This window comes from Montipora foliosa, chromosome 2 (genome assembly GCF_036669935.1).
Source record: "Montipora foliosa isolate CH-2021 chromosome 2, ASM3666993v2, whole genome shotgun sequence".
Lineage (NCBI taxonomy): Eukaryota > Metazoa > Cnidaria > Anthozoa > Scleractinia > Acroporidae > Montipora > Montipora foliosa.
The window spans coordinates 52,317,022-52,329,521 of record NC_090870.1 but is presented as its reverse complement, the minus strand read 5'-3'; the positions used below and the strand labels follow the sequence as shown (position 1 = coordinate 52,329,521).

Here is a 12,500-nt window from a genome sequence, read left to right as displayed (position 1 = left end):
CCAAGACCTAACCTAACCTAACCAAGACCTACCCTAACCCTAAGTAGACCTAACTAGACTAGAACCAACCTAAATAGATCTAACCTAACCGATTCGAGACCTAACCTAACCGAGAGACTCGAGAATAAATAGCGGAGAAAGCTCATCTTAGCTCGAATCCTAGCTGGAATCCTGGCTCGGATCCTAGCTCGAATCCTGGCTCGAAGTTTAGGTATCCTCTGCTGCAACCGTTGCCATCGAGTCATATACACAAGTTAAGTTTACAGCTTGCACATTCCGGGAACGTTTGACCCCGACAATAGCTTCATGAGAAATAAAATTATTTCCACCTTAGGTTGTATGAAATAAAATCAAGATTTCCAGAAGAAGTTCCAAAAATATTAAAGAGAAAAAAATTCAAACAGAGAAGAGAACAAATGTAGCTCACTCAATACAAACAATGACTTCGGCAAATGAAACTGGTTATCCGGCAATAATTATCGAACTCCAGTGATCCCGAACTGACTTCCGTGGCTCAGGTCACACATTCACATGAAAAGCCGCGCAATAAAAAAAATTGAAATTAGTTCTGAATGGATTTTTTTAAGGAATCCAGGCTTGGCAGCCTCACAATTGAAAAAATAAAAATATGAATATTTAATTGATTTTTATACTGTAGGTAGGTCTTTCTGTTAATTTTTTTATTAAAATTTGAAAATGTCGCCGGTTTGTAGACGAAACCAAACTTTAGCAGCATCCCTCATCTTTGGTTGTCAAATCAGTGAAAAAAAAACGCGTTAAAAATACAAAATGCTGTTTTGTGCCCAGCCTACCTGTAAATCTTCCAAACAAAAGCAGCAGTAATAAAGAATGAATAAATTTGTGACACTCTCTTCCATGAACTGAGGTATTTGATACTTTGTCTCAGGAACCTGCGAACTGTGTTGGATAGAAAAGGGTAACTCTGCACGGCACACTCTCGCAAAGAAGGCGTTTGTACCTAAAATAAACGAATTTCAGAATCGTGTTTTTTTTGTTTACAAAACTTCCCTTGCGCTACGACCTTAAATGATTGTGGCGTGTTACGCCCTCATCCAACAGAATCCGACCTCGTTTCAAGGACATTTTCTTCGCTTTCCAAAACTAGGCGAAAGGTCCAGGCTAGCGCTGGCTCGCCACGTTTTTATTCTCGCAACAAATGCCAAAACCTTCTCAGGGGAAGGCATCGTTTGTACTTTGATTTTGTAAAGTACTACTGTGATAAAAAAATCACTTCCTTTTTTTCCTTAGATTTTGAAAGTGTGTTTGCTTTACACCTGACTGGCACAATTTCTAGCTTTGATCCAAAGGGCTGTTTACTTTGAGTCTTAGATTGGACGTCAGAGGGTTGGATCTAGGGAAAAGTGACGTCATTTACTCATTGGCTTAAAATTCCAGTGTGTGAATGCAGCTTATTTTATGTGCAAAACACGAGTTTAAAAGTCTGAAGCCCGAAACTCCCATTTTGCATATTTATTTAGTCGCGTACACACGCATTGCGTTCTCAGACTAGTGAGTCTTTGACGTCATTTCTTCCTCGATCCAGCTCTCTAAAGATTTCAAAGTTAGCAGTAGTGGACTATTAAATATGAAAATTTTAGTTAAAATCGCGCACCGTTGGCTCAGTTGGTTGAGCACGGGCTGTCACGCGGGAGGTCGTGAGGTCAACTCCGGCCGGACCAACACTCAGGGTCTTTAAATAACTGAGGAGAAAGTGCTGCCTTTGTAATTACATCTGCAAATGGTTAGACTCTCTAGTCTTCTCGGATAAGGATGATAAGCCGGAGGTCCCGTCTCACAACCCTTCAATGTTCATAATCCTGTGGAAAGTAAAAGAACCCGCACACTTGTCACAAAGAGTAGGGCATGTAGTTGCCGGTGTTGTGGTCTGTCTTCTGTGATGTATCATGGTTGGGAGGGTAAATACAGATCTCCATTTAAACCAGCTATGCTGAAATGGAATTTCTGTATAAATAATGTATATAAATAAATAAATATAAATAAACAGGTGCTTTGTTTTTTAATCAAGGCTTAAAACTTGGGTCACTCGAGTGTTTAATTAACATAGTTTTGAAATCCAAAGAAAACGAAGAATTGATTTTTTGGCCATAGTAGCACTTTAGGATATCGATGACTGTTCTGTGTAAACAGTTGCTTTCCTTTAGATGCTCCAGCGAATACTTCCCTCTGCCTCGGAGGAAAAGGATAATAAAAAATCGATAATACAATCTTCCTCCACCTTTCCTAATTGCCGGTTTTCACTGTCACACCATCATCAAAACCAATAAAGTCAAAAATCAAAGAGATAATAGAAGATGAATATTCAAACAGTCTTGCAAAGGCTCAGGTCTGTGCGATGTTCCGTGAGGGAGATATTCGAAGAAATGTTTCACTCCAATGTATAAGGCTTTGCATGGAGACGCCATGTTTGTGTCCCTCTGAGGGGCACAAATATGGCGGCGGGAAGCTAACAAAAACATATATGTCACCGCGTTTTGCTATAAAAAGCCTGTAGTCATCTTCTGAGGGCTCATAAACACCTATGCGAGTACTTATTTTTATCAAAGGCCTGTTCAGATGGCAAAATCTCAGCGGATAGGTCACTTTTTTTTAACTAATATCGTGTCACGCAAAAGCTTAGAAATTCAACCTTGCTTTATCACAAGACAAAAAACCCTATCAAACTGAAAATTTGTAAAAAGATAAGTCTTCAGCTGTTCTAATAACGAGATAAACTCAAATGTCAAAAGGATTGATAATTTTTTGATGACGTCACTTAAAAATGTACGGACGCCCTAGCAAACCTCACCGGAAGTGAGGAACACTGCACAAACATGTACGATAATAGATAAGGCCAATTGCAAGGCTTCTTCACAGAGCAATGCATTCTGGTCGCAAGCGCGATGTGTTATGGCAAAAGGCCAGCATTGTTGCATAATGCATTTGTTTTAAGTTGTGAATAACAATTACATATACCAAATACCTAAAAGGATACAGGCAAACAACTCCAAAATTGCTCCTTGCGAGATTGCTTAACTTGGCTCAATAAAAATGACCGAACGTTTCCAGCCCAGCTGAAAATCATCCTCTCGAGTGCTATGAAAATCTTTCCGATGACTGTATGTCGAATGTCTGGTGGCACCCACCAGATTCCGCAAGACTTAAGGCAAAAAGACTTCGTAGAGTCCCTCATACTTCGCGAAAAACGCTTGTAACGTAAGATGAAAACCCCCTGAATTGATATGAAATAACGTGCGCTTCGGTGATCTGGAAAGAACATAAATAGAAAAGAGCTTTTAGTACACCACTGATCGCAACGCCCAAAGGTCTTTAAGTATGACAAACTTATATTGTTTTTGCGTTTTGAGCGTGGAAATCATTGGAGGGAAAATTCAGATCGAGACAGTTTTTCATGCCTTATGAGCACCAAAAAAAGTTATGGTAATGACTTGCGGATGTGACATATGCTAAGCCTAAAATTATCTTCGCTGTTAGGTTAGTTAGGAAGTTGTCAAAAGGCTTGAAAAAATCCGGCCTTAACTTGACTGCAATATGGAGGGTATAACCGTTGCGATATGTCGATCTGGACTAGGACGAAAAACTAGGAAACTTATGCTCGTTTGCTGGGCCAGTATTAGTGAAGCATAGATAGAACACATTTCGTTATGGTCCAGAAATTTTGCGCCTCAAAGATTTGATTTGATTTTATGGAAGACAAAAAAATCAACCTTGCGGTAACCATATGTTTCGCTTGAGTTCGCATATTGGCGTTTTAAGACTACGGTTCTGTTTGATTTAAGCAAGATTAAAAGAAATTGTGCTGCTGAGACAACAAAAAGGTAAGTGAAAAAAAAGTCAGATCTGGGTAATATTGACGATGAACATGGAACTCGGAAACACAAACAACTATAACTACTGATAGCTCAGGACGTACATGGAAGAGTCAACTGTAATCGTCGTCTCCGTGCATGCGTACTTGCATAATTTCTCTGTTTGCAAATCTCAAGGAAGAACCTTAAAAAAATAATAAGTAAACTCAGAGCCCAATCGGCTGATTAAAAATTAAAGTTGGGATTTCGACGCAAGTCAGTGTTGGTTTGGACTAAGGGGCGTGCGCAAAATGAAATGAGACCTGTGCGTAAATCTTACTTGGTTCTGAACTCTCTCCTTTGATATACTTCCTTACAAATCTTGAAACGGTTCAAATTTTCTTGCTTAGACCTTTGTAGCATTTCCTCGAGACAGCCCTCGAAATTAAAAATTTGGATGAAATTCATAAAAGGTTTTGGGCCACAGAATATGCGTGCACAAGGCGTTATTGTTTTAATTGGTTACGAATAAGGATTAACGGAAAATTCCTTTGAATTTACTTACTATACGCGTAAACGGGCATTTATTTCGATCATTTGTATTTGAATGATTACACGTAAAGAAAGTAAGATTACAACTCAACGAAACGAATCTAATCAACTGACGCTAAACAATCCAAAACAGAGACCAACAATTAGCATTTTATTAGGGAGCTTAAGCACTCGCGTTTTTGAGACGCGGACGGCAACCGGAAGAGAACATTTCAGGTGCGATGCCAGGACAGTGGTATCTCCCAGATTTTCATACTAATCATCTCTAATGGAGAAAAGATACTTAGCAATGTAAATTTGGTTGTGTGAAGACAAGTTAAAAGGAAAAGCAACTCACCTCCGGTTGCCGTCCGCGTCTCAAAAACGCGCGTGCTTAAGCTTTTTGATGACCTGAGGCCTGGATTGATCACGCATGATCGGGCATAGGGAAAGGGACGAATTCGGAATATGGCATCCGGAACCGGACTAAGAACAAGAAAGGTCAATGATATCCATCTTGTGAGACAGTGTACTTTGTTTTTGCAAATATTTGACGTCATCTATCATCCCTATCTCAATGTTTGAAGACTTTGGGGATTGACAGTCCTGGAATGGAAAGGATTTTGTTGAGAAGGGGAAGGATTTTGTCGAGACATTCCACAAGTCAACTTCTTTTCGGGTGACCGTGTTTTGTTTTCGCACTACTCTCCGCCGTGAGATTTTTTGGAAATAATGGCGCAGTAAACAACATTCCTGCTTGGCGCAATTTTCCTGTGAACGTTTTGATTCGATGTCATTTGACAGTTAAAGATTTCGCAGCTGGCTTATGTTTGCATATTAATTAGTGGTTGAACGGAAAATGCAGGCTTTTCCTTCCCTTCTTCCACGTGCGCCCTTGTCGTTCTCCTGCCGTTCTCCTTCTCCCTACCTCTTCCTTTTCGAACACCTGCCACGCATATTAGTGCTCACCTTTCCCATGTTCTTCTTGTGTTTCTTCCACCCCTTTAATCTGCCACCATGCGCCTATATGTTTTTGGTTTGATGGTTTTCGAGTGAAAAAAATCCCCGATCTTCTAAAAGGAAAGGAGTGCCTTTTCTAACTCGTGTAAGGTTAACCTTTGAATTGAACAGACTTAACTGACTAGAGTGTAATGAAAAGTGCTATGTTTCTACCCCATATAGGGGTGACGAATGTTAAAATCCGAGACTCGCCGCGACGCCGAGATCCTAGTTGAGCGCGAGACTCCTTGGTAAAAAGTTTCGAGATTCAAAAAGGGTAAAAACAAACCATGCAAAAACGAGACTTCGAGACTTATCAAAAACCCTTTCGAGATTTCGAGATCCGGCTAAAATTTTCCGAGACCCACGTTTTTCCAGGTACCATTCGCCACCCCTCCATATGAACCATGTGAGCGCTAGCCCTACTGATGGAAATGGGCCCACACAAGTACAGAGAAAAACTCTGACCAGGGTGGGAATTGAACCCACCACCTTCGGGTTAAATCACCGCTGCTCTACCGAGTGAGCTACAAGGTCAGACGGGAGCAGGCCGTGGGAACTGAAGATGTTAAAGTCACGGCAATGAACATGTACAAGTACAAGGAAGGATTAGGTTTTTGCAAACGTTGGCCGTGTAGCACTTATTATATTTGAACAGACTTAAGGACGTTCGCGCCCATTGCTACTGCGCATTTTTTCGCGCATGTCACGCAGACCACGAAGGTAAGCACGATGCTAAAGGCGCAAACATTTTCCACAAGAAAGGAACGTAAAAGCGTGTGACATCATGGGATGGCTGTGGACCCAGGTCTTCTCGGAAATGTCACGCAATGGCGTGAAGTGTTTCGGAATTTGAGGGGAGAGAAAATCTTACAACTCCAAGAGTGTTCAGTGGTCTTATAATGTCCTTTAAGTGACTCGAACCTGCATATGAATGATTGCTCTCGTATTTGAGAAATTCCCGATTTCAGCTCCATCAAGTAGATAAAAGAAATATCTTGCAGCAAAGGAGTTTCGTTCCTCGCGCACAAATGAATTCTCCACGCGATGTGATACACGAGTAATTATTATTTTTATTGTTCTTTTGGAAGACATAGATGTATAGAGATGTTCGTTCACCTTATAATTTATGTCTCTTTACTCTTTCATCCTTTTCAAACCAATTTTGAAAAACGTCCTTTGTATTTGCTTCTGCGAGATCAAACAGTTCATTCCGTTTATCACGAATCCGTTCCATTCTATATTTCAACGATCACGTGATTTCCTTAGCGACACTTATCGAGGCCTTGTTGATGGTTGACGATTGCTCACTTTGCGAAGAACATATATCCCATTTTTTTTTGACTCGCGTAGACGTCGAAAGTTTCTCCACCATCGGAAAATGCAGAGTAGAGATAAAACTTGATGTCAGCCTCAGATTCTTTTTCACAAGCCGCAAAGCCGGCGGCTAAAGTAACATACACTTTTGCGCCATTACCCATCAAAGCCAAAAATCACATTCCCTCGCTTCCCGCTATCACGTCACAAATTGGAACGATTTCCAGGACGTATCGTGCTAGACTTCCCGCCAAATTGACCACAGTTAGCTTGGTTGGAAGGTGAGTTTGTCAGTTTTCTGTCGTTTCCTTGCTGATCAGAGTGTCTGGACTTTGCTACATTTTGATTTGAAATAGAGAGCTTAATTATTAAGCAGGTTACCATAAATTTACCATTTGCAGGAGGGAACGTTCAAAGAAAGCTCCAAGCACGTTTCTCGAAGAAAAGAAAGAGGAGACATTTGCAAGTAAACTTAAAACCAGTCATTTAATATGTAGGAGCTTTCATTTACATGCAGCATCAGTTAAGTTTCATCAACCAGCAAATTGTTGCATCTACAACAGATTACAAAATTGGTGAGGCAAGCAGCATTGATAAGGGGGAAGGTGGGCTGCAGTGTGTGAGATATTAGGTAAATTAATAACGCCCAAGGAAGGTGACCATTAATTCTGCAACCTGATGTAGCTATAATTCAGGCCTGATCAGTCAGTTATTTAAGAGGTCATTTGATATAATAAATTTGATACCGATTCTTTTTTACAGTAATAATATGATTGTTTACTAATTATTATTATTAATGTCATAATCATTGTAATATTTAATATACATGCAAAACTGTCAGCATTTTGATTGGTTGAGAACACCCTAATTAATCCCAAGCAGAGTGCAGAAAAGTGAAATCACTGCAGATAGTTGAAATTAGTGCAATAAAGATGAACTTTTTGCATGTATGTTAATTGCGCAAGTGCAACTTGTAGTCTTGAAAGTATTTACTGATGCTCATTTTTTCCAAATTGCACTGGAAATCATGTGATTACCTATACAAACTTCTTTCTAGGTCTGGAGGAATGCTTGCAATCACGTCCTCCTTTACAACTGGATTTGATAGGCCCCAAACCAACAACGTATGATCCACCTTCCGGTCTTCCTTGGGGAACAAAATCACCGTCTTATACCATGAGACCAAAAACTCAACCAGAAAAAGGTACTGTAGCCAATTTGCTACACTTTTTCAACTCTTTCACTCCCATGGGGTGGTTCTCCATTGATATGGGTAATGTTGCTGTGCAGAAAAGTGAAGAACATGTCTCTACAGGGAGTAAAAGCCTTAACCCTTTCAGCCCCGATAGTGCCAAATGGCACTTATAGATTTTACTCTGTCTAACGCCAGACGATTTTACTCGTCAATGGGGAACCCCTCGGGCCTTAAAGGGTTAAGCTAACAGCGTGAAAAAACTATGTCCCTGTTTAACCCTTTCAGCCCCGATAGTGCCAAATGGCACTTATAGATTTTACTCTGTCTAACGCCAGACGATTTTACTCGTCAATGGGGAACCCCTCGGGGCTTAAAGGGTTAACAGAACTTCATAGACTTTTCTCTGTCTAACGCCAGACGATTTTGCTTGTCAGTGGGGGGCAGTTCCGGAATCAATGGATTAACTGAAGTGGTTTCAATGGTGTTTATCTGGCGAGCATTGATAAATAATAATATCAATAGCTAGTGGTACTTGCAAATGCTGTGTGCAATTTGCAGCTCAACATGGTAAAACTTAAACATTTGAAAGCTGTATCTGACAGCAGGTGGGGATACAATGTACTATTCTTTTTTTGCAGGTCTATAGGACTTCACTGCAATAGTACTTTTGTAGTTCTACCTGGGATAATTTTTATTTTCTTTATGTACAGCTAAAGGAGGGGATCGGGTAGCTTGGAGCAAACAGTGGATTGCTAGTCCAGACATTTGGACTTACAGAGCAAATTTTGATGGTAGGGTGAGTGGTGTTTGGCAGTGGAGGTTGCTGACATTTTACTTGTAGATGTTTTGTGAGACAGTTAAAAAACAATATTATTTATAGTAAGCACACTGCATTTTTATTCCTCTACAGTAAAATTTAATAATGAAGGCAGAAAGTATGTGTATTTTTTTTCTTTTTGCAGTTTAAGTGGCCATCACCCGCACATTACTCTGCAAGAACAACTGTTGGAAGTCCACAGCTCTTTTTGCATCAGTCACCCTCACATACCTTTGGCAAGAGGTTGGAGTTCTGCATAAACAAGAAAGGTATATTGTTGAATTCATGCACCAAGATTTTAGAGGTATCATGTAAGGTACATTATAATGAACACAGTATCTGAGGCGCCCTCTGAGACAAGGTGGTGGCCGCAATAATATTGTTACGGGAATTCAGCTGTTATAACTCTGTGCGCATGCAAATGTTTTTACACAATGGAATGTCACTAAGAGGTGAGTCTTTCTCTGGTTATTAACAGGGTCAGAAGACGAACCAGCTCCAAACCAGTACAATAATGAACGAAAGGATAAATTAATGACTAAATCGCCCTCATTTACAATCCAGCAAGGAAGAAGAGGTGGTGCTGTGTTCTGGATGGCAAGAGGTCAGTGTGTTTTTGTGTAGACATTACAGCCTTGTTTCCATTTGTGCAAAGTGGGAATTGCACAGCCTAAGTTGCAATATTCATGCATTGTACTGTACAATCTATTATTCTACTGCAATGGCTTTGTCCTCTTTTATCATCGCTAAGAAAATTTCTCCAAAATTGGTACAGTATTTAATGCTGGTTAGTGCTAAACATGCTTTTGGCAACCTGGGCTGGACTAATCAATTACCCTTAATGCATTGACCCCTAGGAGTGAGACTTAAAGTGCGTTCGATTGACCATATTCCGGAATAGGAATACATGGAATAGAAGTTAGAAATCGTTCGTTTTTACAGAGATTCACATTAAAATTGTCAAACACCTGCTAAAATGCTATTTTAAACATATCTTTATTATCCTTGCTGCTTCAAAACGCCAGACATACCGTTTTAAATCATCACCCCGCATATTCTTGTTCCGGAATGGGGTCAATCGAACGCACCCTTAATAGATGTTACTCTGTCTAACTCCAGGCCCAGGTTGCTCGAAGCATGGTTAGCACTAACCAGCATTAAATACCATGGAAACATAGGTTTTGATACCTCTTAACCAACGGTTAGCACTAACCAGTCTTCAAACAACCAGCCCCAGATAACTTTTGCAGTGGGGGCTGGCTCTGTAGTCAGTGGCTTATTAGCCTCAACATCCACTCAAAAGCTAATTGTCCCCTTCAATGTAACTGATTCTTAAGTTAATTTCTTCTCCAAGTGGCTCATTGTTCTTATTGCTGTGTCTTCAACAGAACCCGTCCCGGGGCCTGGATCGTACAATCCACGAGTGTACTGTACAAGCACCAAGCGATGTGCTCCAGCCTTTACTCTCTCAAGATCACCAAGAGAAATTGGGATCACCCAAAATTGTACCTTCTGATCTTTATTAACTTATAATTCAATGTTATTGTTAATAACGGAGGAAGCAGTCAGTGATCTTCCCAATACTATTATTGTTATTCTAATTACCTCTTTGGTAATGACTTTGGTGAGAAGATTCGCCCTTATTTTCAAACTTCCCTGAAAATGATGAAAGCAGTGTAATATGTTAGAACCACTTGTAAGCACTTAGAGTGTATTTTGAGAAATTTGAAGCAGAGTGTGGCTAAAAAATGAAGATTTAAGTATTTTAAAGTTATGATAAGCAAAGACCATTTTTTAAAATGTTTAATGCCATTAACAATAATAAAAAAATATTGCTGTACAGAGTATGTGGTTACGCACAGCAGTTACTACTATATGCGATTATATCCTTGATAGAAGTATTTTAATACACAAAGGCAAACATTTTCTTTATTACCCTTTAAATTACTTGATAGCACACTGTACATATTACATTGAATTTATTGACTTTTGGAAGGACAGGACTACAAATGTATGTTCCGCTTCTAATGAAAATGTAACAAGACGTTTTCTAGGTGTTCGATATGTTTACGTGAGATGACTAGTTATGCATTATACAAGAGCCAGGAGCTGATCTACAAATAGTCTCCTTCGCAGCCGTTAACGGCTACAAACAAATGAGTCAATTTTGTTTGACAGGAGAATGAACGGGTGTGTGGAAAGCGAAGATCGAAGACCCCAATAAAAAAAACATCTTTAAAAGTAAATAGCAAAATTTTTGTTGATTTCCTGTTGTTTACAATGGCTGTTGAGTCTTTTTCAGTGAATTTCCAAAGGCTCTTCGTTTCTACACATGTAGAAAACGAAGACCCCCTAAAAGAAATACAGCATTCCAAACAGTAAATGGCAAAATGCATCATTTCTGTTGTTTTCCTGTTGTTTCCAATGGCCGGTGTGTCATTTATGGTGCATTGTGTGACAACAAGAACTAATAATTTTCTTTCTGGGTGTTCTTCGTTTTCCGGGTCTTCGATGTTCCTTTGCTATGTCTTCGTTTTCCGAACACCCGAGGCTTTACTGTACAACATAATTCAATTTGTACTTCGAACAAAAAAATCTGTTCATCGGCTGACATATAAATGAATTGAGGAAGTGAATAAAAGTAAAAGAAGATGACACTTTCTCTTGCTCCTTTTTTTCGGACATCGTGACAAACTGTTAGCTACGCTATGAAGCACCAAATATTCAGCTCGAATCGAAATGGCGTAGGAGTTTAATTCGACTAGGTTTCCACAGTAACATGAGGCTTGGCTTGTGCTTGCCGATATTGTAAACTATGCTGTTACAGTCCAGTTAACTTAAACAATAAACTTCTGTGACAGTATGAAATTTCCGTTAATCTATGACTAATGACGCGTGAACTGCATACACTAAAAACGAACGAACCCCTACTTAACAAAAAAACAACTGACAAAGTTATTCACAGCCCATTTTATTCGAGGTATGGGAATTTATAACTACTGCACCAAATTCCTCAGAGTTTTGTCCTTTGTTATTTCGTTTGTGAATATGCATAATTCGTGACATTACTTTTCAATATAGCTCCCTTCCCTCAAGTAGACAAAGGTCGTTGGATATAGCTAAACGTTGGTGTGATTTGAATACCGCATCTTGGAGCTTCTTGTCCACTGATCAATTTACTCGGCATCTTTTCCTTTAGATTTATTTGTAGGACTGGTGAAAGACTCGACAACGAGCCAGGTGTGGGGTTAAGCATTTTTTTAAAGTACTGGACCGCGATTTATTGAATCATGCATGATGTGACCGTTACAAGAATGCAGAGTTAGTGAGCTGCAAAACGGCCAGTGTGTCATCAGGATCAGGACATTGGAAAGCGCTTTAATTTACACAGAAAACTTGGAGAAATTTCCGGAGTGACATTAAACAGAAGATGAAATTCGACGGAAGCAAAAGGCAAGGTCTATTTTAGGTAAGTATCGGAGCTTTACTTGATTTTAGTCGGTCTTGATTGGTCATGTTTAAACTTGATTTCTGGCCTAAATTTTGCTATACCTGTTTGCACATATTCTAGCAACGGATCGCACAAATTGATACCAGAGTGTTTTAAATTGTTGTTTTTCACAAATGTCGTGTCGCGTAAGGCCTGTATTGTTCGCAATGTTTTTAATCAGATAACAGAAGGCCAAGCACGTTGGTCATGTTTTTTTTTCAAATATTTCTTCAATTTTATTCTTATAATGGCACTGTACGTTGAATAATTGGATGCGTCGATCCCGGAAATCTGCATTTAACAGGAGAATTAACTAATGTTGCG

The 12,500-nt window shown here is 39.6% G+C and overlaps 3 protein-coding genes and 1 long non-coding RNA gene across 7 annotated transcripts in view; 3 read left to right on the top strand and 1 right to left on the bottom strand.

Moving 5' to 3' along the window:
- Positions 1-870, top strand: part of LOC137993523 (uncharacterized protein C05D11.1-like) — a 24,632-nt gene extending 23,762 nt beyond the window's left edge. The window contains exon 22 of the mRNA XM_068839436.1: positions 1-870. This exon is cut by the window's left edge and continues 756 nt beyond it. The gene's annotated coding sequence lies outside the window, so the exon portion shown is untranslated.
- Positions 871-986: 116 nt separating this feature from the next.
- On the bottom strand, positions 987-4,178 carry LOC137993529 (uncharacterized). The gene is made up of 3 exons (XR_011121881.1): positions 4,168-4,178; positions 3,953-4,032; positions 987-3,285 (listed from the first exon to the last, which is right to left on the bottom strand). It is a non-coding gene; the product is annotated as an uncharacterized lncRNA (long non-coding RNA).
- The window catches only part of LOC137993524 (synaptotagmin-6-like), a 16,600-nt gene continuing 7,817 nt past the window's right edge, over positions 3,718-12,500 (top strand). The window contains exons 1-2 of one of the 3 annotated variants that reach the window (XM_068839439.1): positions 3,718-3,857; positions 11,886-12,155. The gene's annotated coding sequence lies outside the window, so the exon portion shown is untranslated. Of the gene's footprint in view, positions 3,858-11,490; positions 11,667-11,770; positions 12,156-12,500 lie in introns of those variants that run through there. The other 2 variants (XM_068839438.1, XM_068839437.1) reach the window with 2 other exon arrangements.
- Positions 6,616-11,346, top strand: LOC137993525 (protein STPG3-like). 2 transcript variants are annotated; one of them, XM_068839440.1, is made up of 7 exons: positions 6,616-6,955; positions 7,076-7,140; positions 7,732-7,878; positions 8,580-8,660; positions 8,806-8,955; positions 9,165-9,290; positions 10,075-11,346. In XM_068839440.1, exons 1-7 carry the CDS (start codon positions 6,762-6,764, stop codon positions 10,200-10,202), a joined length of 891 nt encoding a protein of 296 aa, XP_068695541.1. In that variant the 5' UTR covers positions 6,616-6,761; the 3' UTR covers positions 10,203-11,346. The 2 variants fall into 2 exon arrangements, with proteins under 2 accessions (XP_068695541.1, XP_068695542.1); XM_068839441.1 differs by having other exon boundaries at positions 6,621-6,955; positions 8,580-8,665; positions 8,832-8,955.

What these genes read in the sequence shown, in the direction of transcription:
- LOC137993525 (XM_068839440.1), top strand. Translation starts at nt 6,762, where the DNA reads ATGTCAGCCTCAGATTCTTTTTCACAAGCCGCAAAGCCGGCGGCTAAA. An exon ending in ACAGTTAGCTTGGTTGGAAG is followed by an intron (nt 6,956 to 7,075) that starts GTGAGTTTGTCA and finishes TACCATTTGCAG; the next exon opens with GAGGGAACGTTCAAAGAAAG. An exon ending in TGTGTTCTGGATGGCAAGAG is followed by an intron (nt 9,291 to 10,074) that starts GTCAGTGTGTTT and finishes TGTCTTCAACAG; the next exon opens with AACCCGTCCCGGGGCCTGGA.